General features: G+C 50.0%; 1 protein-coding gene across 1 annotated transcript in view; it reads left to right on the top strand.

Moving 5' to 3' along the window:
• The window catches only part of NTRK3 (neurotrophic receptor tyrosine kinase 3), a 202,114-nt gene that overhangs the window by 12,763 nt on the left and 166,466 nt on the right, over positions 1-22,885 (top strand). The window contains exons 2-3 of the mRNA XM_005419711.3: positions 19,062-19,136; positions 20,371-20,442. Coding sequence (XP_005419768.1) covers positions 19,062-19,136; positions 20,371-20,442 — 147 coding nt within the window. The remainder of the gene's footprint in view (positions 1-19,061; positions 19,137-20,370; positions 20,443-22,885) is intronic.

Below are 22,885 nucleotides of genomic sequence, written 5' to 3'. Positions count from 1 at the left end.
CTATGATATATATTACATTAAAACTATACTAAAAGAACAAAGGATTTCATCAGAAGGCTGGCTAAGAATAGAATAGCTAAGAATGATAACAAAAGCTTCTGTCTCGGACAGAGAGTCCGAGCCAGCTGGACTGTGATTGGCCATTAATTAGAAACAACCACATGGGACCAATCACAGATCCACCTGTTGCATTCCACAGCAGCAGATAATCAATGTTTACATTTTGTTCCTGAGGTCTCTCAACTTCTCAGGAGCAAAAATCCTAAGGAAAGGATTTTTCATAGAAGATGTCTGCAATGCACAGGAGCTTAGGCAAAGGGTCTGACAGAGACCTGGCCTGCTGGAGGTGTGGGAAGCCAAACATCAGCTCAGTGCCATGGCCTGGGTGTGCTGGGAGGTCTGTGGGAAAGCTGTGTCTGGAGCCCATGGCTTGTCCCTGCTACAGGCTGGAAGTGCTGCTGCTTGGCTGGGGCGTCCCCAGGGTGTGCAGGCAGCTGGCACCCAGGCAGGTTCATCTGGGGTACAGATCACTGGGTCCTTCCAAACCCTGGTGAGCAGAAACTGGTGACATTAACACAGCTCCTAAGGAGCAGGATTGAGGGATACCCTGGAATGCAGGGGCAGCTCAGCCCTGCTCCCACAGAGGTCAGTGGAGCACAGAGCAGTGGATGCACAGTCAGAGCTGGGATGGGGTCACCCATGGGGTGTTTTGGGGTGGTGCTGTCTGAAAAGCTGCTGTGAGAACACAGGGCTTAGAGGGTTCTGCTTGGCTCACTGGGGAGGAAAACCCTGCAAGAGATCTGAGTGCCTTGTGATGTGGCTTTCTGAGCACCTCAGTGCTCAAGGTGTGACTGGGAACCTGGGGTGCCAGCCTAGAGCAGGGGAGTGCAGCCTTTCCTGGCCCTTCTCTGCAAGTCCCAGGCCTGGAGGAGCTCCTCAACTGCCTGAGAGGTTCAGGGTTTGGGTTACAGAAGTGCTGGCCCTGACCCAGCATGGACTGTGTGTGTCCCCTGGAAAGGCACTGACCTGTGTCACTTGTGGCTCAACTCTCCCTGATCACCCTGAGTGTGACTGCCAGAAAATTTGCAAGAAAAACGTGGAGATGCTCAGGATGGCTGATTCAGGCATTAATATTAACTGTTGGTGATGCTCTGTGATGGACCTGGGCTTGACCCAGCTGGATGTTTCCTTTAGACCTTTCTCCTGCTGCCAAACATTTTTTTAATTAGTTTTTTCTCTCCAGTATCTTGTGTCTGAGCTGTGCATTAACACTGGGCTTATGATGCTGCTGTGCTCTGCCTTTGGGAGGAGGATGGAGGAGCTGATGTGTTTGGTGGGAGCACAGGGATGCTAAACAGCAGTGGGGAAGGCAGGGGGCAGCGGAGGAGAGCAGAGGCAGATTTTCAAAATCCATATAAATAGCAAAAATAAATTTCCAGCAAACGCTTCCAGTCCTGCAGTATTAAGAAAGTGAAGCACTAGAGGATAAGGAAAGCATGAGCAATAACAGCAGGGATTTAGAAAGAATAAATCTTGCCAGACAAACCTGATTGCTTTTTCTTTTTGATGGAATCACGAAATTAGTGGCTGAGCAGAACGTGGAAATCCTAATATATTTGGATTTAGCAAAGCATTTGATATAGTGTCTCACCAAATCTTACTCTCAAAATTAGTTCAGTTTGCCTTGGACACTGCCAAATGGACTGAGAACTGGCTCAGGGCCCTAAACTCACAGTGATGGGCTGTGTTTGGGGAGAGGGGGAGCTGTGGGAGCAGAGCTACAACCTGGCTATTCTCACTGAAAAAACATGCAAAGCAAAACGACAGAAACCCCCAAAATAATAATAAAAAAAATCCAGGAATGTGATCTGAGTTTGAGGCACCTTATTATGGGAATATTGACAAATTGGAGAGAGCTCAGAAGCCAACAGAGCACGGAAAAAAGGCATCAGAGGGGTCAGATTACCCGAGGAGGGAGGCTGAGAAATCCCAGGGCTGGAGGCATTTCAGGGAGGAGCAGGAGGGGACCAGAGGGGCTGGGATGGCCATTTGGGTCCTGGCAGGGAGCAGGTGGGGGCCGGAGGGGCTGGGATGGACATTTGGGACCTGGCAGGGAGCAGGTGGGGGCCAGAGGGGCTGGGATGGACATTTGGGTCCTGGCAGGGAGCAGCACCTCAGCAGCGTCCTCACCCCCGCACACAGAGACTGCTGAGCTCCCATTTCACAGCCCTTTGCAGATATTATGGGATAAGCTGGGGAATATTCACCGTGACTGTCAGAAAGAACATCCCTGACCAGGGAGGCTGGGCATGTTTCCTCAGGGAAAATCTCAACTCTTGGAACAGGGAGCACAAGGAGATGGCCCTGGGTGATTTGTGTCAGTAGATGGGGATTTTCTCCTGGATTGTGGGCTTGGATGGGAAGCTGAGAGTTGATTGTAGCTGCTTTGAGGTGCTGCCTCCTGAGATATTTATCTGCACCTCACAGGCATTTATTTATCATTGGGGAAAAGTCTGGGAAACTGCTGGCGGCAGCAGGCATGCAGATGTGTCCCCAGGGGAGGATGGCCAAGTCCCTTCATGTTTAAAGCTTCTGGAAAGGTGATGACTCTCTGGTCACTTTGCAGAGGAAGGACAGGACAGCTTGATGTTGCTCACAGGATTTTGTGTGAGGAGTTGTCTGCAGAAACTGGGAAGGATGAGGGCTTCCAGGAGGTTCTGTCTGTCCAGCATGCCGAGCTCTGGGAGTCCTTCAGCACTCAGCTGGGGCCTGGGAGGGATGCTGAGGGTGTGGAGGCTCTTGGCACAGCTGCAAGGTTCCCACAAGCAGAGGAGAGCCGTGGCTCTCAGCAAAGGCTGGTTTGGATCATCTGGGTGCCACCAGGGCTATAGCCCCCACTGCCAGTGGGGTGGCTTGGTTGAGCCAGGCTTTTCTGCTTGCCTTTTCAAGCAGATCTGTGCCTTTTGATGCAGCTGCAAAGAAACTTTTGGTATGAAAAATGTAGCTTGCTAGAGGGAATGTTGCTCTGCATAGGAAATAGCCACCCTTGTGGGGCAGGAATTAGCTGGGATGACCCAGAGCTGGGGAGAAAGCAGAGCTCCCATGAAGGGCTCCTAGAAGATGGGGCAGCCTTGTGTTGGTGTCCTGGTGTCCCTGTGAGAGCACAGAGGTTTTTCAGCCCTGCATGGTTCTCCAAGTGATCCCCAGCTTTGCATTTCTCCCTGCCCAGAGCTGAGCCTGCTGGGATAGGGCTGAACCAGGCAAAGTTTGGGAGGTATTTTTAGCTGTTCTAATTGTGGCAAATAAATGCCATTCTTACTTGTTGGGATTGAGCTATGGCTAAATCACAACTAGTTCTAATGATGATAATTACCGGATTTCAATATTTATAGAAACGGGTGCTTCCTTCGTATTGGCAGATGCTGCTGTGCTCTCACCTTCACAGATCGAAACCCTGGCTCATTATTGCTGCACCTATTTTCTTACTTGCACATTTTTTAACCCACAGATGACAGCACATGAGAGATCTGAAAAGATGTGGGCTCAGTGCAAGTAATCTTTGGGTAGAAGCCGTGGGATGAGTAGGGAAGCACCTCCTGAGGGCCTCTGGGTCGGGTTCTTGCCTTTTGGGAGCTCATGGGAGATGTTCTCAGGGCTGCAAGCTCGCCTGGTTCTGCCAGGATTCAGCCCCCAAGGGGTGGCTGTGGCTGTGCATGTCTTTGCCTGTGTTAGAGCTGGGGATGCTGCTGGGATTCCTGCACATGGACACGCTGTAACTGGGACAGAGCTGGAAGGTGAGGCTGCACACACAGCTCCACTCCTGGATGCTGGGCTTGGAGGAGCCCATGGGAAAGGCTCTGGGAGGTTCCTGCCCGCAGCAGCTTCTGGATGTCTTGGTTTAGCAACATCCCTCTTGACTCTGGCACTGCAGAAGGGTGGGCACCTTTAGGAGCATGTGGGTGCAGAGCTGTGCATTTGGGTGGCACATGGGCCATCCCCTAAGCCTGGGATGAAGGTGCTGATCCCCCTGGGCTGTGTCAAACCAGCCCTGCTGGGTGATTGCTGCCTACAGATCCTCACTGGTATCCAGCCCCATACACCCATCAGGTCTGAGACTCCCTCCTTGAGCAAGGTGTAGAAAAGATTCACTTATTCAATTTACTATCTCTCCAGTGCCACATAAGCTGTATTGATAAATTAATCTTATATTGTTGTGACTAAACAGCCCTGCAATTTTTTACACTGTGCAGTCTAATCTGTCTTGACAGCTGTATCATTAGTTTATATTTGTTGTAATCTTATTCACTGTGCTGGCTGTGGGGAGTTTTTATTTGAGGTGCTGTGCTGCTCTGCAGGCAATGGGCACAGCTCTCTGCTGGGCATCTCGGGGTGCTGTGGGGTGCAGCCCTCTCCAGGAGTCAGCCCCAAACTCTGCTCTGCTGCCCAACAGCAGAATCCTCCTGGTGGCAGCACCCACAGGCCTGGCTGGGCCTCACCAAAGCATTTGTGCTGCTGAGGTTTTGCTGGGGACCTCCAAGCTGGGGTAAAGACAGAGAAAATGTGAGTTTTGGAGGAACTGCATTTTAGGGCATCCTGAAAGTTCTGCTGTGTTATAAGGGATAAGTTGTTTACTTGGTCTGTGGTTGAGTTTTCCGTGATACAGGATGGTCCTTGTTCTGCTGCTGAGGTTAGCTCTGGCTCACAGGGGGTAAAGGGACTGTGGGAGCTGGGGCTGTGCAGTCTGGCACCCAGGGCTTGGAGGTGTGGCAGAAGGGATGGGGATATGTGCTGGCACAGTGCTGTGAGTTGGAGGTGACAGTGGCACAGAGTCACGGGGGGCTGCTCCCCTGGCTTCAGCCTGGTTTTGCTGTCCTTGGTCCAAGTGGGGCTGATTCAGGTCTTTGCTGATTTTGTAGAGTCCCTTTGCTTTGCAGGCAGCTTTGCCTGCATGTCCTTTCAATAACATCTCCCCAAAACTGTGGAGCAGAACGTTTTGGGTTGGTACAATGAGACTTCTGCCAGCAAAGAGGGAGAGAGACTGCATACCTGGGCATGGGACAGGGGGTGGGAGGCATTTTGGCTGCTGCTTTCTGCTTTCTCTTGAACTTGCTGAATCTGGGTGAGAAAGTGCAATTACTGGAGTGCAGGCTTATTTGCAGCTCTGACCAGGCATGGATGGTTCAGTGACAGCTCAAGCCCAAACCTCTCTCTTGAGCCCATTTGTTTGGGAGAGGGTTTGGGATCTGGCAGGATGCTCCCAAAGGAGGAGTGCAGATGTGCACCTTGCAGCCTGACAGTGCAAATTGTTCTTTAGTCCTTTGAACAGGGTCATGCACCTGCAATGTGGGCTCCAGCAGGGCTCTGTGCTCAAATCCACCCTGGAAGCAGTGATGGGTGAGCCTAAGGGATGTGCCAGCTCCTGGTGCTGTGCTGGTGCTGCCTGTGTGATCCCACCTTGCAGGCAGGTCTGGGAGCAGAGGGTGGGATGTGCTGTGTGACAGCTCCAGGGGAATTGTGTAGGGCTGCTGGGGGAGTGTGACCGTGCTCACAGGGGTCCCAGGATGAGGGAAGAGACGAGGATCTCACTCCATGTTTCAGAAGGCTTGATTTATTATTCTATGATATATATTACATTAAAACTATCCTAAAAGAATAGAAGAAAATGTTTCATCAGAAGGCTGGCTAAGAATAGAATAGCTAAGAATGATAACAAAAGCTTGTGTCTCGGACAGAGTCCAAGCCAGCTGGACTGTGATTGGCCATTAATTAGAAACAACCACATGAGACCAATCACAGATCCACCTGTTGCATTCCACAGCAGCAGATAATCATTGTTTACATTTTGTTCCTGAGGCCTTTCAGCTTCTCAGGTGGAAAAATCCTAAGGAAAGGATTTTTCATAGAAGATGTGTGTGACAGGGGAGGATGGTAAAACTTGGTGAGATCTGTGTGGTGGTATCAGCTTTGAGGGCAGGAAAACCCCTGCTCCAGGAGACCAATGCTTGGAAAAACATCTGCAACCTGCTCATTGCCCAGCTTGCAGAGATGTTGTGAAAGAGGTTTCCCATGTGCCCGTCCACCATGAGTGCTGGTGGTGTAAGAGCCCACCATGCAGCTTGGGAGTTCCTTGCTGTAGCCCAGGTTGTGCCCGGTCAAGCTGCCACTCGTGATGTGATCTCTGGTTGGGAATGGCTGGGGACAGCCCTGGCAGCGCTGAAACCTTGGTTTGCATTCTGCAGCTGGGAGAGCCTCCTGGCTGGTGACAGGGGGTTGAACACAGCTACTCAGCGTGGCCAGAGGCAGGAGGTGTCCACACTGTTGGCAGAGGCTCACACCCTCCCTGTCTCCCAGCTGGGTGGGTGATGGTGATGGACAAGAGGATCCTTGGCCCTTACCCTAAGTCTGGGGTTGGTGACGCTGCAGCACATCTGCCAGCACAGCAGTGGCACCTCCCTGTGCAGGGAGTGCTGCTGCCCTGCTGTCCACTCCCATGGAGAAAATGCATTTCCCACTCAGCTGCTCTCTGGAGCCTGGGGACCTCTCTCCAAGCTCTGCTGGTAAAGGATAATCCATCATCTGCAAGGGCTCTGGCAGTGTTTTCAGCAAGGGATTGACTGGAGGTGTCAAACCAGGTGGGAGGGGGTGACTCTGCGTGTGAAGTGGCTCCACTGGAGCACGCAGCAATTGCCCAACGTGCTGCTCTCTTTGCCACACGGAAAAGATTTCTGCCTTCCAGCCCTCTTCACAGTGCTGGATGGCTGCTGTTCACACCCTGCTTGCTGATTAGCTTCGTGTCAGTGCTGGGAGGGCCGAGAGGGCAGCAGAGGCCTCCCTGGAGGCTGCATTGGTGGCAGGGCCAGTGATAGAGCTCAGCTCTGCTCCTGCTACCCTTGTCTGTAGCCACCTCCTGCTCCAAGTGAGGGTTTTGCTGGGGTAAATTGCAGCTTTTTGCTGTTTATAACCCTCTCACCCCTTAGCCAGTGTGAGGGTGTTTCAATTTTCATTTTAACCTGTTTATCCCTGAGTGAATTGCAAGTCCCTGCCCTTGACTCCCAGGTGGGTCTCACTCATCCATCAGTGCCAAGCTTTACTTTAAGCTCAAGGTATTCCCTGTGCAGCTTCGAGTAACCTCCAGTGCTGCCAGGTCCTAGAACTGGTGTCAGCTGGGAACCACAGGGAGTTTTGGCCAGTGCTGCCATGCTCCACCCATACTGATGAGACTATTTCCATAGCAACTACAGGGTTGTTCAAAGGGGACTTAGGGGAAAGATGTGAGAAGCCAAAACCAGCCCAGCTTAAAGCCATCAAGGGCAGAATCTGTTGGTCCGTGTTTGGGGTGGGTGGGGGCTTCAGGAATTCTTGTATTGCCTCTCCCCCAGAAATTCTCTGGCTCTGTGTGTTTGTGTGGACCTTGTGTGCCAGGCAGCCCAAAATGTGGAAATGGGAGCTGGTGCTTGCATTGCACAGCTGGGGAAGGCTGGGATGCCCTCCTGGGGCAGCTCTGCCAGGGCTTTGGGGCTGGGAAGGGGCAGGAGTGTGCCTGGATGGCTCTGTGGGGGCAGCATGTGCTGCTGCTCTCGGGGGAGCCATGGAGGATGCTGCAGCTGCTGATGCACAGAGTCATTTCCCAAGCTGGTGGCATCGCTGTGCTCGCTGTCAGCAGGGTGATTTCAGTGGTGCTGGGGGCTGTGCCAGCTCAGGGGGGAGTCAGGAATGTCTTACACCTCTTCCTGCTTTCCTGTAGGGTCCAGAGTCCTGGGGAGGGAGCTACAGCTGTATTCTTTGTGCAGTGAGTTCTCCTTTCCTGATAACATCTGGGCTTGAGCAGTTTGAGGATGGGCTGTGCTGGGACACTCTGGCCCCTCCAGCTGCCCAGAAGCAGAAACAAAGTTTGAGTGAATCCTTGCAAAAACAATCAAAAAATAATAAAACAGGATCTCCCTGGAGGGACTTTGTCTGATGATCTGCTTTCTGGCTTCAAAATTCTTCCATGACCCTCAATGGCACCTAAAAAGACATGTGTCCTGTTAAATACCTCTTCAGAGCAAGTGGTGAAAGGGCAAGCCATGTCAGGAGGTGAATTGTAACTTCCTTGCTCCCTGCCTCTCCTCAATTAATACTGGGCAGCACCTTTGGATTGCTCAAACACCCCTGTGAGATTTTCTACCTGTCAGTTTAATGCCAGCCTCCTGGAAACCCTTCAGCAACAGGAGGCACATTTTCAGCAGCTCAAAGCTATTGGGCTCATCGTATTTGTGCTTGTCTCGTGGATGCTGTGATGTGTCACTGCTGTGGCCTTAAAACTGCGCAAAGCCCCGAGCCCCAGTGATGAACAACATCCCCAAGTGGTGCAAGGAGACCCTGCTAGGGCAGGGTGGGGCTGTCAGTGCTGGGTGATGTTTGCCATGGGCTGGCCACACTGCAGGGACTCAGGTTGTGTCCTCCTGCCTTGCTTGTGGTGTAAAACAAAACTTCCCTGATTAGCAGCCAGGGCAGCTCAGCAGCAGTGCTTGGACAGTGGGAGCTCAAGGGTTTCACCCACCTCTGGCCCTGCTGAAGGAGGTGCCCATGCTGAGCAAAGGGCTGGGGCTTGGTTGAGGGGGTTTTGGTGTTTTGGGAAGCTGCAAGACAAAGTGCCAGGCAAGCAGAGGCTTCTCCATGGTTCAGCTGTGCCTTTATCTAGGGGGGAATGGCAGATTGAGCTGAGAGAGGGGATAGAAACCATCCCAGGATTTGCTGTTTGTGCAGCTGGATCAGCTCGAACACAACAGCCTGGTTAGCAGTGCCTCTGGCTGTCAGAGTGTCTTCTGTAAGATTTTTGCAAGGTGCTTTATTTACATTTAAAAGAACAAAGTAGAGTGCTGCGAGAGGAGCTTTTAAAATGTCTGTTGCCTCCCTGCTCTCCTTTCTTCCCCTCCCTGCGTCTCCCTGCCTGTGTCATGTTCATAGGCATGCTGGTTTGCTTTTCCTTTTCAGAGCCAGCTGACTTCCCACAAAATACCTGTTATCCTGGGAAGCCTTGAGCTCTGAGTCACCATGTCTTAATGAGTACATCCCCCTGCTCCTACACCTCTGCAATAAGAGCCAAGTCTGTGTGTGTGTGTGTCCCTTGCAGGAAAAGCTTAGTGGAGAGAAGGGAGAAGGGTTTTTTCATGCATTTTCATGGGGAAAAGGGGACTGAGGCCTTCTCCTGGGTGATGGAGGAGCCCCTCCATTGCTGCTGGGGAGGAGGGTGGGCAGAGCTGGCTGTGATTTATTTGAAGAGCAGATAAAAGCCTCAGGGGGTCACGGCAGTTGGCTCAGAAATAAACTGTATGGAGAATTTATCTGGTTCTTTGGCTTTATGGGAAGCAGCTGGAAGCTGAGCAGGCAGATCTGTGATGCTGTGGAGGTAACAAGGGCCTTGGAAATCTCCTTTCAGGCTGGAGATACCCTGCCCATGGCTGTCCTGAGGGCAGAGGATGGGAGCCTGGCCTGTGGCCAGCCCAGCTGGGCATTGCTGCCTGCTTGCTTGAGCTCCATAAACATCTGAGGAGCCAAAATGCTGGGGGATCAAAGTTCAGGCTCCTTGGGAGATGGTTGGGAAAATGAAAAACAACCCAGCAGCCTCAAAGGAGCAGGATCCAAGTCCAGAAAGATTCTCTCTCCTCCCTTCTTTCTTGGCCAGTGGCTTTCCCTGTGTTTGGGGTGTGTGGGAAAGCTGGAAATGGGATGAGCTGCAGTCTGGGGGTGGTGGAGCTGTGGGGGAGCAGAGGAGGTCAGAGGAGGATGGGGGACAGTGGGAGGGCCATAGGTTTGGCTGCTGGATGTCCATAACTGTGCAGAGGCTGAGGCACCCTCTGGCACCCACGGTTTGAGCTCTGGGCTCTGCTTTCTGTGCTGCTTTCAGGATCCCGGCATGGAACACTGCCCAAAAATGTGCACCTACATCAAAACAGGGTTGAGACAAAGCTCATAGGGATGTACAGCTCCTGAAATGAGGCTCACACAGTGGCTGTAGTTTTTGGAAGTGTGCTTGTGGGTTTGCGTGGGCGGGTGGCAGCAGGTCTGGGTGAAGGACTGCAGCCCCTCCAGCCATGGCACTTGTACAGCCCCATTCCTGGCTCCCACATCTGCTTTTACTGGACTCTTGTTCCGGTCGCCTCATTCCCAGTGCCATCGATCACAGGAACAGCCAGTTTGTGGGAGATTTTATTTTCTCCTTTTCCTCCTCCATCCGTTTTCCTGTCTTCAAGCACAGCGTGAAGTGCAGTGAGTGCATGTGGCTGGCAGTGCTCCCTTTTGGGTCCCAGCTGAGCTACTACAGCCTACCAGAATACTGCCTTGACCATCTCCAAGGCTCTGTGTCCTTTTGGGGGGGTGTTCTTTCTGCCATATGCTCTTTGGCACTGCTTTTTATCAAGAGTTATTCCTGCCAAGCTGAACTCTGGTGATCCAGTACCTTTAGTACATCTCATTGTCTTGCTAATGTGTGTAGGAACTGTGCTCCCCAGGGGAGAAACAGCTGCTTTTGGAGTAGAGCTTGGCAGCCTTTTTTTTGCCTATTTTAGTATATTAATATATATATATATATATTAATATATATACATATACCTATATATTTTATATATTTATATATAATGTATTTATATGTATATTATATATGATATATATTTATATATATCTGTGCATATGTGTGTGTATATATACATATCTATAATATATATGCATATATATATACACATACATATGTATAAAATATTTTAAAAATATTATAGTTTGATTTCTGAAAAGCCCCAGACCTGTTTGGAGATGGAAGTGTGAGGGAATTTGACTTCCAGTTTGAAATTGCAAGGAGGGTTTAATAAAGCAAAATGTGATTACTGAAGCTGGTTTTGACCAGGGTGCTGCTTCCTCTCTAAAATGCTGTTTGATCTTTAAAGACCACAAAATGCTGCACACTGCTGGCTCTCCCTGCATATGAAATCCTACAGATAAAGCATCCTTTCCTTTGGCATGGCAGGTGCTTGGAGAGCTGCTGGAAAGCAGATGCTCTTTTGCTTTGCATGGGTGCAGGAGCCCAAAGGGTGCTGCTTCACCCTGAGGTTTGTGTGGTGTAAAACTCCCAGGGGAAGGGATTTTTTTTCCTGTCCTTGGGTTGCCCTCCTGTCCCAGCCAGCTGCATGGCTATTTTGGAGATGTGGTATGATTAGACATGCACAGGTTGATGTTGGCAGTCCTGAGCCAGGAGTCTCTGCTCCATGTCCCCCAGATCCATGTCCAATGGTGGGGACCACATATCTGGGCACAGAAGACTGGCTTTGTAGGTTCTCCCACCAGAGAATAATAAAAGCAATGCCCTTTTGGGGAAATATAACTGGTTTTGGCACTCTGAGGAAAAGGGGAGTGAGCTTTGGCTGATGCTGCGTGTGGGGAGTGAACTCCCACTTTTGGTGATGATTCACCCAAGGTGTCTGTGTTTGTGTATTTATATTCATGTCTGCAGGACAAAACTGCTCATCCCATTTCACGCCTTCTCACTCTAGATGGTGTTTGGGACTGTGCAGGGGTCAGATAGTTGTGGGAATAAATAAGAAAGAGGAAGAGAGCCTGCAGGAGCTGGGAAGAGCCAAGGTGGTGGGCAGGGAGCTGGGGCTGGACCAGGAGCCCAGCCCTTACACAGAGGTGTTTTAGATGTGCTGTCCTCTTAACCCTGCTTCCCATGCAGGAGATGTTGCAGCCCTTGGGAGTTTTGTCCTGAGGCTTTTGCATTGCTGCTTGTCTATGATAAATGAGGTTTCTTCAGCACTTGGATGATTTTGAACCCCTCAGGTGCTTGGGACCCCAGGGCTGCTCCCTCCCAGGGCTAGATGAGTAATAGGGATGGAATACTGGGGCAGCTATTTGTTGTGGTATTGCTGCCCACAGCCCTTCTTCAGCTCTGCTATCCTACTTTACGCCTATTTCCTCCTTTCTGAAAGGATGTGCCTGGGAATAATTCCCTGCACGGAAGATCTCTGGATGCAGCGTGTGATAACAGGAACATAGTGCCTCCTGTGTGCTGCAGCCATCTGTCCCTGCTGTGTCCAGGCAGCCTGCTGTCCTCTGCTAACACTGACACACTGTCCCTGAAAGGAATCTCCCAGCATCCAGAGCTGCTGGGGGAAGCAGAGGCTTGAGGAGACCATAGAAGGAAACTGGTGCATGCACAAACACGGGGCACAGTGAGCCCTGAGGGGATCTGCTGTCTCTGGGACAAAAGCAGGGCATGAGGTTCTGGTGGCACTGGCTCTGCTGTTTTTTATGTCCAGTTCCTGTGTGTCCCTAGGAGAGCCATGCAGGATGGAACAAGCGCAAAACTTGGGGAGAAAACCCCCCCAAACCTATTCAGCATAGCTTAAAGCTGTTTCTCAGGGTATCTCCCATTGTAGGGTGTCTCTATATGACAATCTTTTTAGACAGTGCAGCTGTAGCATCTCTTCTGCACCCTGTGGGTGCTCCTGGCCAGCCTGGGGCCGGGCAGATGCTGTTGGGGTGAACATGAAACTTGTCTGGACTCATGAAAAAAGTGTTCTGTGGGGGAGTCCTCTCTGAGTGCTTTGTGTCCTGTGACTTGCTTGTGTCTGGCAGTCAGGTTTCTCCGGGAAGATTTCTGAGATGCCACTGAGCAGTGCCTTGGGGGAGCTGTATTGTTCCCACACCTTCCTCAGCTGCGGATTGGGAACTTTCTGCTTTGCTCAGCCCTCCTGGAAGGGTCTGGTTTGGATGGCTGGGTTGGATGTGGCTGGCCCATGGCTGAGTGCATCCGTGTCACACTCTGCAGCCCCCACACACCCTGGCATGACCTTGGCAGGAGCAGCAGAGCAGAGGGAGCTGTGTCACAGCGGTGTTTTATCATCGTTACCCTGACGAATCACAATTACACTGTGGAGTTATGCTCATAATTGTTTCTACAAAGTTGCATTTGCTTTCTCTCCCCCCCCCCCCTTTTCCCACTGACCTCAAATTATCCTTAATGAGCCACTGCTGGGTGACTTTTCCGTGCTTTTTGGGAAGGGGGAGACTGTGCTTTAAATGGGGAGAATGTTGTTCTTGTAAGTCTTTATTCAGCTGCAATTGCCTTTAAGTTTCTGTTACCAATTCACTTTTATAAATTTCATATTGAGGGAATCAAGTCCTTTGTGCCTCTAGTTATTAAATTATGTGATAAGTGCCTTATAATATTATGAAATATGTTTGATTTCTTTATGGCTTCCTCAGCCCCAAGTAGGATGTGAGGGATGGATAAAAGGAGCTGGCAGTAGCCACAATGGCTGTGCTTAGCCCTGGGTTTGTGTGGGACCTGGGCCAACTTTCAGGGCTTCCCATCAACATCTGCAGCACCTCTGCTTGGAGGAGGCAGCTCTTACTGGTCAGGGGTTCAGACAGGTCTTTCTTTTATTCCCTCTGCAATCAAATTCACATTTGCATGGTCTGGAGCTGGTGTGCCAGGAGGTTTGTTTATAATGCTAAACATATCAGGTAATTGAAAGCTAATGTGTCTGTCTGGATTGCAAGGTTTAATACGCCTGGGTGACGAATTAATTTTCCTGTTGCATTACAAGAGAGAGGAGGCAAATGCTCTGCTTGCCTTCCCTATATATATATATATACATAATATAATTATGTATATAAAATTATATTACATATATATATATGTATGTATGTATGTATGTGATATAATTATGTGTGTTTTGGGGTGCTGCCTAATTGCTGGCACACAGCTGATTCACTGCCCAGCATCCAAACATGAGTGGTGGCACCTAGGACACGTCACCTGGTCAGGCACTGATTGGAGCTGATGGCATCCTTGTGGGATATCCACTTTGGGATAGGCACAGGTTTGGGGAACATGTGTACACATGCTGTGTAATACTTGGTGCTTGTCAGGTGCCTTTTGTAGCTGTTGACCACAATGCTTGAAAAGCTGAGAGAGATTAAGCAAATGTTGTGTGAGGAAGGTGAAGGAAGGCCAGACACATTAAGTAGCCTCAAGTAAATTGCTTGGTAAATTGGCATAAGGCTGTTTCTTCACCTCTGCCTGGCTGTGTTTGAATCCCAGTGGATATTCCAGTCTCCCTTGCTGTATTGGCCCTGGGCTGGAAGGGGAGCATGTGAAGCTGAGCAGTCTCAAGAAGATGACACCTGTCTGTCATCTTTTTGTCAGACACAGGCACTCCTTCTGGGAATGAAGGGAATTGCTGTTCCCACACGTTTGTTGGCTACCAGCCCCCTTTCAGCAAGCAGGGCTAGGTTCTGGAACTTTCCAGACCTGCTGGTACCTAAACCCTGTGAGTTGGTGACCTTATAGTCAGCAAGGTCACTGATCTCTGTCTGTGATGCTGGGTCAAAGACACCTGGCTGCCTTGCTGGCTCCACAGGGGATCTGTCAGAGGGATGAGATGCTTGCAAGCTGCTGAGCTGACAAACAGGGCTTCATGCTTCACAGGTTTGCTGTTAGCTGGGACACAGCACAGAGCTGGGGACTGACCACTGGTCTGGCTGCAGTGGTCTACAAGGCTTTCAACAAATTCTGAAGCATGTCTGTGGGTACCTGAGATGTGATGCAAGGTTGGTGTCCTAAGGTTGGCTTTTGTCAGGCTAAGCCTATGCCTTCCTTTGGAAAGGCAGCTGATTTCCTCAGCAAAGAGATGACTTTGTGGTGAGAGGTTGATATGATGCTGCACTACATCACAAGTGGTTTGTTTTTCTGGAGAAGGCACTGTCTGGCCCAGGTGTGCTAGGTGAAGTCTTGGTGGGAGGTGCTGAAAGATGAGAAGTGCTGAGGCTGCTTGGGGGTGATGTTGGCTCATGATTTATTGAGGATGCTGGCACAAGAGGCAGGAGTGTGCTCATGGGCTTTGCTGCTGGAGCTGTGGGGACACAAAGTCAGCTGAGGGTGGCCAATAGCTGCAGTACAAACTCAAGAAACACTGCAATGCCAAGTGGGGTGGATATAAATGTAGGTGTAACAAGGCTAGGAAGTCATGTCTGTTGGTAATGACCTGCTGGACAGAAATGCTGGGGGCAATGCTTAATAACAGGGTAAACACAAACCTCCTGGCTGATGGGGCTGTGATAAGGGCCAGTGTGATCTCAGGCTGCAAATCATGGCTTTTCAGTGTAACTGGGGAGCTGCTCATGCTGTTGCACAAGTGAGATCTCCTGGAGACTGCTCTGTGCTTCTGGTCACTTTTACTCAAGGAAAAGGGACTTAAACAGGCTGATAAAGCAAATAGCCATTTTCTGTGCGTCTATCACAATGGCTCCTCTTGCATTGATCACCAAGTGTGAGCATTAGTTGGGCTGGGTCTGAAATCAGAAACAAAACAAGCTCTCTGCCAGGACTCTGCCTGAGCAATATATCTGCATCGCTTCTGGGACGTGAGTTAGTGCTCTAATGGCACTTGAGACAATTTGCCTTGCACTTCACAGGTACAGATGTGCTGCCTTAGAAGGTCTGGCATCGTGTAGCTTGTAAATGATAGCTGGGTGGGCCTGGCTCCTGCTTGTAAAGGGGGGAGGAAGAAGTGCCAGGAAAGAAAAAGAGCTACTTAAGCAAAGACAGCTTTGACACAAGAGAAAGTGGATGTAAAATGCAAGTGATTATATTTGGGTAAGGAATGAGAGGTGCAGCGTTTCAGCCTGAGTTGGGAGGGCCAAGCCCTTGTTACTCCCAAGGTGGAATTTGCTTGGTCTGTACAAGGCATGGTATAATTCAGCTCTGCAGTGCAAGCAAGGGGATTTGGACCAGCAGGACCCTTCTAACATACAAGAAGTATGAGAAGGAAGTGAGTGTTTAAACAAACATGTCCTACCCTCCATTCTCCACCCAGAAAATGAGTGAGCAACATCATCTGTGTTAGTGATGCACCTCATATGGTCTCGATTAGAAGTTGGATGTGAGTCTAGGTGGGTCTGCATGTGAGCTCCTCAGGATTTGTGAAGTGTGGTAATGCTCCTGAAGCTATTGGGTCTTGCAGAAGAGCAGCTTGCCTTAGTAATAAGTGAGGAATGCCACAGGAATATGTACTTAGAGATGTGCAGGGAGGAGTAAGCTGTAGTCCACTGGCTGTAATTCATACCTCAATGCCTGCCTGAGGAGACCAGGGCAGGGCTGGGAGCTGTCACAGCTGTATTTGGTGTGAACCAGGCACCCGCGTTCCTGCTGGGTTAATGGACTGAGGCAGAGGAGGAGGGAGGGTCTCAATCTTCAGCAGCAAGTGGGAGGATACAGGATTTCTAGGGCAAGCAAACCCTGGAAGGAAAAGAGGGGGAGCTAGCTGAGATACTGAAGGACATGAGAGGGATGAAGTTTCAGGGGTGGAGTTTCTCCGCTTGGTTGGTTTGCTTTTCTGCGCAACCACTGCCAATTTTACAATCACAGCTTGACTCCTTGAGCTTTCAGAATAAGATGCATTTCTGTTTTATTTTTTAAGTGGGTTCAGGTGAACCCAGCCAGTGCAAAGCTACACTATTCTTTCTAAAGCAATAGGAAACCAAAGAAAATATTTTTCCTGGTGTATCTTTGAAGTGCCTGTAAACCAAGACTGATTTGTCACTTCTAGGAGCAAGGGTACAACTCACTCTAAGTTGAAAAATCAGAGAGAAAAGGGGGAAAGCCATTTCTGCAAATCCCTGAGAAGGGAGGTGTTTGTGTATTTTAAAGGACTCAAAGACCCTTGCTAACCTGTGCACCTAATTATTTCCTTCCATTGCACTCTACATAAAGCAGCTGCTGGTTTGGGGGATTATCCTGTAGATGTGTGTGCATGGTTCTTTCCACTGCTGTTTTTCTTGTCTCTCTATGGGTGTGGTATGTCTATGTTAAATAATGAACTAAAGCATATCTGCCTCAGGAAGCTCTTGGGCTTTTTTGGGAGGCTGGAATACAATACAGGTTGTGGAGCTGTGTTTACAGGGTAGAGTTATGTCACTGGGGGGAGTGGGAGATGCCATGAGGAGGCCCCAAGACCCCCGTGCACCAGTGCTGAGTCAGGGGAAATTCATGCCTGGGCATGTCACTGGGAACAAGCTCAGGTCTTTTTCTGTCCCTTCTAGAATGCTGCCCACATGGCTCTGAGTGTCAGGTCAAAAATAACCTTGACTTTTTTTAGCAAACACGATCAATAAAACAAGAGCCAATCTGGCCGCTGCCTCCTTCCCAGCTGTGGTTGCTCCATAACTCCTGGCTCGGGGCTGTTCCATCCCTCCCTGAAGGTCATTGCTTGGATGCTGTAGCTGCAACTTGCCCTGGTGGTAAACCAAGATCATCCTGTTCCTCCTTCCCATGTCCTTTCTCTTGGAGGACCCTCACTTTGCTATGTACGAGTTGCAGATAGGAAATGTTTTCGGCCTTTGTTTCTGGCCTTGCTCAGTCCTGCAATCTCATGGCCCAGAGCCTGAGCTGGCAGCCCTGCCTTGACTCCAGAGTTTCACTGAGCTCTTGGATCTCCTGACTGACTCCTCCCAGTCTGTGTTTTGTTCTGGAAATGTTCACAGGGGCCGTAGACAATGGCAGGGAACACGAAGTGGCTGTAATAATGTCCTGTTTCTCATTTTGTCTGGGACACAGGCAGTCTCAGCTGATGAGCAGGGCATTGGGGATGAACTGTGACTTACCCTGTTGTGCAGCAGCATGTGGGAGCTTGTGCTGTGTCCTTAGCACAACCCCTCTGGGCATGCAGACAAATTATGGAACATGTGCAAAGCAGAGGTGACTCTTGTGGGTCTCTCCTTTCTTGGATCTGCATGGTGAGAGCAGAGAAATATAAGGAGATTTAGTCCAGGCTTTGTTTTTTTACTTTTTTTGAGATGGATGTTATTTGGGGGATGGCTCAAGTTGGTCCATATGTTTCCCTCATGCTAATTCACCTGTTCTTGTGCAAGCATAAGGAATAGCAAATGCTGGAGGAGGAATCTGTGGCCCCTGTGACTGCTCTGTAAGTCGGCTAAGGTCCCTATTCTGCACACTCACCATGTGGGGTCCTGCAGCCTTCTTGCCTAGATTCACAGCATAGTTCTCAGTGTTTTCTCATCACTCCGACCCTTCATCACTTGGAGATGTTTCCCCTCTCCAGGGCCAAGTCCAAAGCCAACTATTGCATCAAGGCATATGTGAGCTTGGGTACACATGTTCAGAGACTTCAAAGTTGGGCTTCTTTCACATATTGTCCGATGGGACCTGCCAGATGTTTTCCCTCTCTCAGTTGGCTTTTAGAGAGGACAACCTCCACCTGCTTCTCAGAACAGACCCTCTTGAAAATGTTTGTGTTTCTGGTGGGAGGGTGTCTGAGTTTAATCTGGGAGAAAGCCAGAACTGGTAGAAAGCTGCCTGGGAGATGAGGATTGAACTCCTTTCGCCCCACACAGCACTTCAGCCTCTTAGCAGAGGCCAGTGGCCACAGCCAGGCAGCCCCAGTGCTGCCAGCATCACTCCTGGGCTGCTGATAACAGGGGACCCTGTTCTCTGGGGCTGCTTATCTGTCACCTTCCCCCGCCTCTAATATTTACTGAAAGCGATGCTGCGGTGACAGATCTATTTCTGTTTTTGTTCTCTGTAACATACCTGCCAGACTGCCCCAGGCGACTGAGGAATTTGTAATAAAGGCAATGTTTCCAAACTAAGCTTGGTACTCTCCTGCCAGCAGCATGTCCAGCCAGCAAAGACTAGGAGCCTGTTTATCCACCCCAGTTAGAGACTGGATAAATATATGACTTTTTTTTCATTTAGGCCCTAAGTTTTTGTTGAGAGGTTTTATTTGCTTTCACTCTTTTTGCAAGACCCGTTTCAATCGTGTCTTTGTTCACTGATGTGTGCGGGGAGGGGCAATGACTTGGGCAAGGATATTCAATGGCTTGGTTGCGTGTTCTGTGCTTGAAACTGTGTGTAAACCCATGTTATTTGACTTTTCCAATAGGCTGGGAAAACAGAACGGGGCTGGGTGGTGGGGTATCACATCCTCCCTCTGTGTGCTGTCCCTGGCATGGGCCCAGCAACCATCTGGTTGTGCCACAGCTGAGCCTGTCCTTCTTCTCCACAGACACATAGAGAACTGGAAGAACTTGCAGACACTGAACGCCGTTGACATGGAGCTGTACACGGGACTCCAGAGGCTGTGAGTATGTCCTGTGCATTGGGGAGGGGACTGGGCCTGGGCAGCCCCTTCCTTCCAGCAGAGCCATGGCTTCCTTCTCTCTGCAGTCCCCATGCTGCCACTTTAAGCTGCTGGATCTGCTGTGTTTTGCTATGGGAGCCCACAAAATGGAGATGAAATGCCTTTTGGTCTTGGCTGGGGCTGTGAGGAGGAGGATTGCTAGCTCCTGACAGCTCTGTCAACACACATCAGCCCTGACCTCTCCTCTCCCCTGCTGTTCTGGTTCTGGGCTTGTGTGTTGCTCTGACTCATTCCAGCCCCACAATGTGAAATTCCAGCTGTCTCCACCAATCCTTCATTGCTGGGCTGTTGGTCCTCATTTAGTGCAGTTACCATCATGGTGGTGCTGTGCAGGAAGGGAATTGCATCTCCCTGCACAGCTCTCTGGGCATGGACAGAGGTCAGTTTTGTGCGTCATGGAGGGGAAACTGAGGTCCATGGGGTTGAAGGGACTTTGCATATGCTTGGGAAGCCTGGCCAAGCAAGGATGCCAGCCAGTCTCTTAATTCCCCCTTCCTGCATCCTCTGGATCTGTGAGCACCCTGGATGCTGCGTGTGTGAGATGCAGAGTGCTGCTCAGGGCTAATCAGAGACTAATAATGTGTTTCACTGGGAGCTTTACATTAAGTACAGCTCCCATGTGGGCTGGAGGAATGGTATGGGGCTGAGCACTCAGTAACCAAATTGCAGCAAGCTGTACTTTTAACCCACAAAACCCTTGTAAGCAGGCTGGCTGTTGTTCTCTTCTCATGCAACAAAAGCAGCAGGGACAGAAGATATTTACAGAATTACAAAACATGCTAAGCTGGAAGGGATCTACGAAGACCATCAAGTTCAACTCCTGGCCCTTCACAGGACCATCCCCAATAGAGAGTACTGACAAATCCTGGTTATAGTACTGATGGAGCTTTTCCAAAGTAGGCTGTGAAAAGGATTATTCTCCCTTCAAGATCCACAATTCCCTATGGAAAATACCCTTCTTTATCAGAGCTGCAAGCAGCAGGGTTTCCTCTTGGGTGTGAAGATGGGAGATGACTGTGCTGTGGTAGGTTTGCTGTGTAGTGCTCTTGTGGAGATGGAGGGAGAGCAAAGGAGCAGGAGATGGACTGTGCCACCCCAGCAAGCCTTGGGGGATGTGGGAGCAGAGCAATTGTCTGCCTTGACTCCATTGCTGCCCTTCTGCATCTCTCCACAGGACAATCAGGAACTCAGGACTACGAAACATCCAGCCAAGAGCCTTTGCCAAGAACCCCCACCTGCACTATATGTAAGTGCCAATGGCTCCTGTCCCCTTTTGCCTCTTCTCCCTGTGGAAAAGTGGTTCCCAAGGCGGATCCCCAAAGTCCCTGTGGCGGACAGCAAGGAGAAGGAAGGAGGATGCTGATGGGGAAGGGAAAGGGCAGGAGATGGAAAAGCAAAACACACAGGGAAGTGGAATGAGCTGCAGTGCAGGATGGGGAGAGCGCCTGCTGGGAAGCTGAGGGGTTTGGGTTCCCAATGACTGCCCCGGCTCTGATGGCAGCTCTGATGAGTGCAGCATCATCACCAGCCCCGTGGCTGCTGCACATTTCCCTTTCTGCTGAGTTTGGGGGCAGCCACCCCAGAGCACAGCCAGAGCCTGCCCCACTCATTACTTTTTAGCCAAAGGCTGCTTTTCTGACACAAATCCTGGAGTATGGAGCTGCCAGCTCTGCTGCTAATTATTGACTTCGTGTCTGCAGGGGCGTGGGGTAGGGATGTTTTGTGCCAGAGAGGCTGGAGCCCTGTTATCCTGGGACATCACACAAGTGCTGGGACCTTGTTAGATAGAGAGTGGTGTCACAGGGAACTTCCACATCCTTGACGCCAAGTGCATCTGTTTTTTTTCCAAATGTGTATTTACTTTTCCCAAGGTGATAAAGCAAAGCCTGAATTTCAGGACACTGTGCAAGGTGCTCTGTGGGCTTGAAATATTTTGTCCAAGTGGCTGTGTCCAAGGTCAAAGCCCTCTCTGCTCCACTGTAGATATGAAAGGTGAAAAGGCTTTGGGGAGAGGCCCTGGCCTTGGGCACCAGCTGATGGGCTGAATGGGAATGTTTATCCCTGCTTTTTGGAAAGCAGTGCTAGTGGCTTCTTCAGTGGAAAAAGTGCATTCATTGAGTGTGTGGGTGCATTGGGCCATCGATACAGACTTGTTCCTGGGGCAAGGAGATGGATGCGACCTGCAGAGCATTTGTCTTTTGATGTCTGCTCAGAGATGATGTGAACTGAAAAACCCCAAAAGCTTCCTTTTTGGAAAACCATTTACAGTTGCTAAGTGACAGTAAAGTACTTACTAAATAGAAGATCTGCAGTACCAAAGGACATGAATAGTTGAGGGCATTGTGAACATGAACTGAGGCTTTTTGAGCTAAAAGAATTGCATATTTTCATAATGAACCCTCGTTAATTCTGACCACTGGGATATTCCTGATTTCTGCTCTTTGTTATTTTGATTTGTAGCATTTGTTTTGTGTTTTCTGTAGTTGTTTGTTCCTGGGAAGCAGTTCTCTCTGAACCACTCTGAATTGATTTTTTTTGACGGTTGTTTGTCAATTGTGCCGTTGCTGTTTATGTATCTAGCAGATAAAATGAATAACACTTGATTCTTGATGAAATTAGTTTGGATGTCGTAGGAGTCTAGAAGGCCATGTATGCTAGCTTTGAGGCTGAATGTGCCATTAATGTTTACACAGGCAATTGTTGCTGCTTTTCCCCAAAGTGTTTGTTTTTGTCTTTTGGAATTACTTTTGTGAGTGGAAAAAACGCCACATCCATCTTCTGTCAAGAGTTAGGATTGGTACGTGGTGATGAAATATGTGTTTGTTTACTGCTTGGGCCCTGTAAGATTGATCATGTTCTTAACATCTTTCTTCCCTTGCCTTTTGGAGCTCCAGGCAAGTAAGTATATTATTTGCTTGGTGTTTGCCAGTGGGTTTTGATGCTGTTCCTGGGGCTTGGCAGTGTGGATGTTCCCCGTGAGGGATGCTGGACAGCTGAGGGTGGAGACCTGGGCTTGCAGGGCTGGTGGTGGCTCCCTGCTGCTTCCCAAAGGCTCTCAGACCACGATGCCTTTGATGCTCCCTTGCAGCCAGGGTTGCTGGAGAGGCTCTGCACAGCCTGGTGCCACCTGGGATCCCCTCCATGGCCCCAGCACTCTGCCAGCACATCAAGGTGCCTCCTTGGCTGCTCTGCCTCCCTGGGAGCTCAGCTCAAAGGCCTGACATTTTCTGCAGCCTCTGCACGTAGGAGCCAGGGATAAAAGGATTAATGGAAATGTCACTCTGCTGTAAGTCTTGGGCTGCTGTGGTGAGGTACAGGAGTGGATGGGAGTGAAGGATACTGTTCCAGTCCTCTCGTGGTGTGGCTGATTGCAGGGCTGGGACCATGAGATGGTGCTTAGGGCCTGTTGAGTTACTGCTACACATTCTTGCTGCCACTCAGGTTTTCTTTCTCCTTTGGTGGCTGTTTGGATGGTTGCTGGTGGAGCTGAGTCAATAGGATGGCAAAGGTGTCTAATAAATGACAGAGTGGCTTCACTGCCAGGGAGGGTTGGCACAGAGTGGTGGGGGCCCTAGGCTGGACCTTTGCGGGGTGTTACAAGCTGGGTCTGAGCAGTTTTTTTCACTTGAAGCTCACGTACAAATTCTGAGGTCTCAAAAGCCTATTTCCACCCCACACATGCCTCCCTT

Source organism: Geospiza fortis, unplaced genomic scaffold (genome assembly GCF_000277835.1).
Source record: "Geospiza fortis unplaced genomic scaffold, GeoFor_1.0 scaffold171, whole genome shotgun sequence".
Taxonomy (NCBI): Eukaryota; Metazoa; Chordata; class Aves; order Passeriformes; family Thraupidae; genus Geospiza; species Geospiza fortis.
This window is presented reverse-complemented; position numbering and strand designations above follow the sequence as displayed.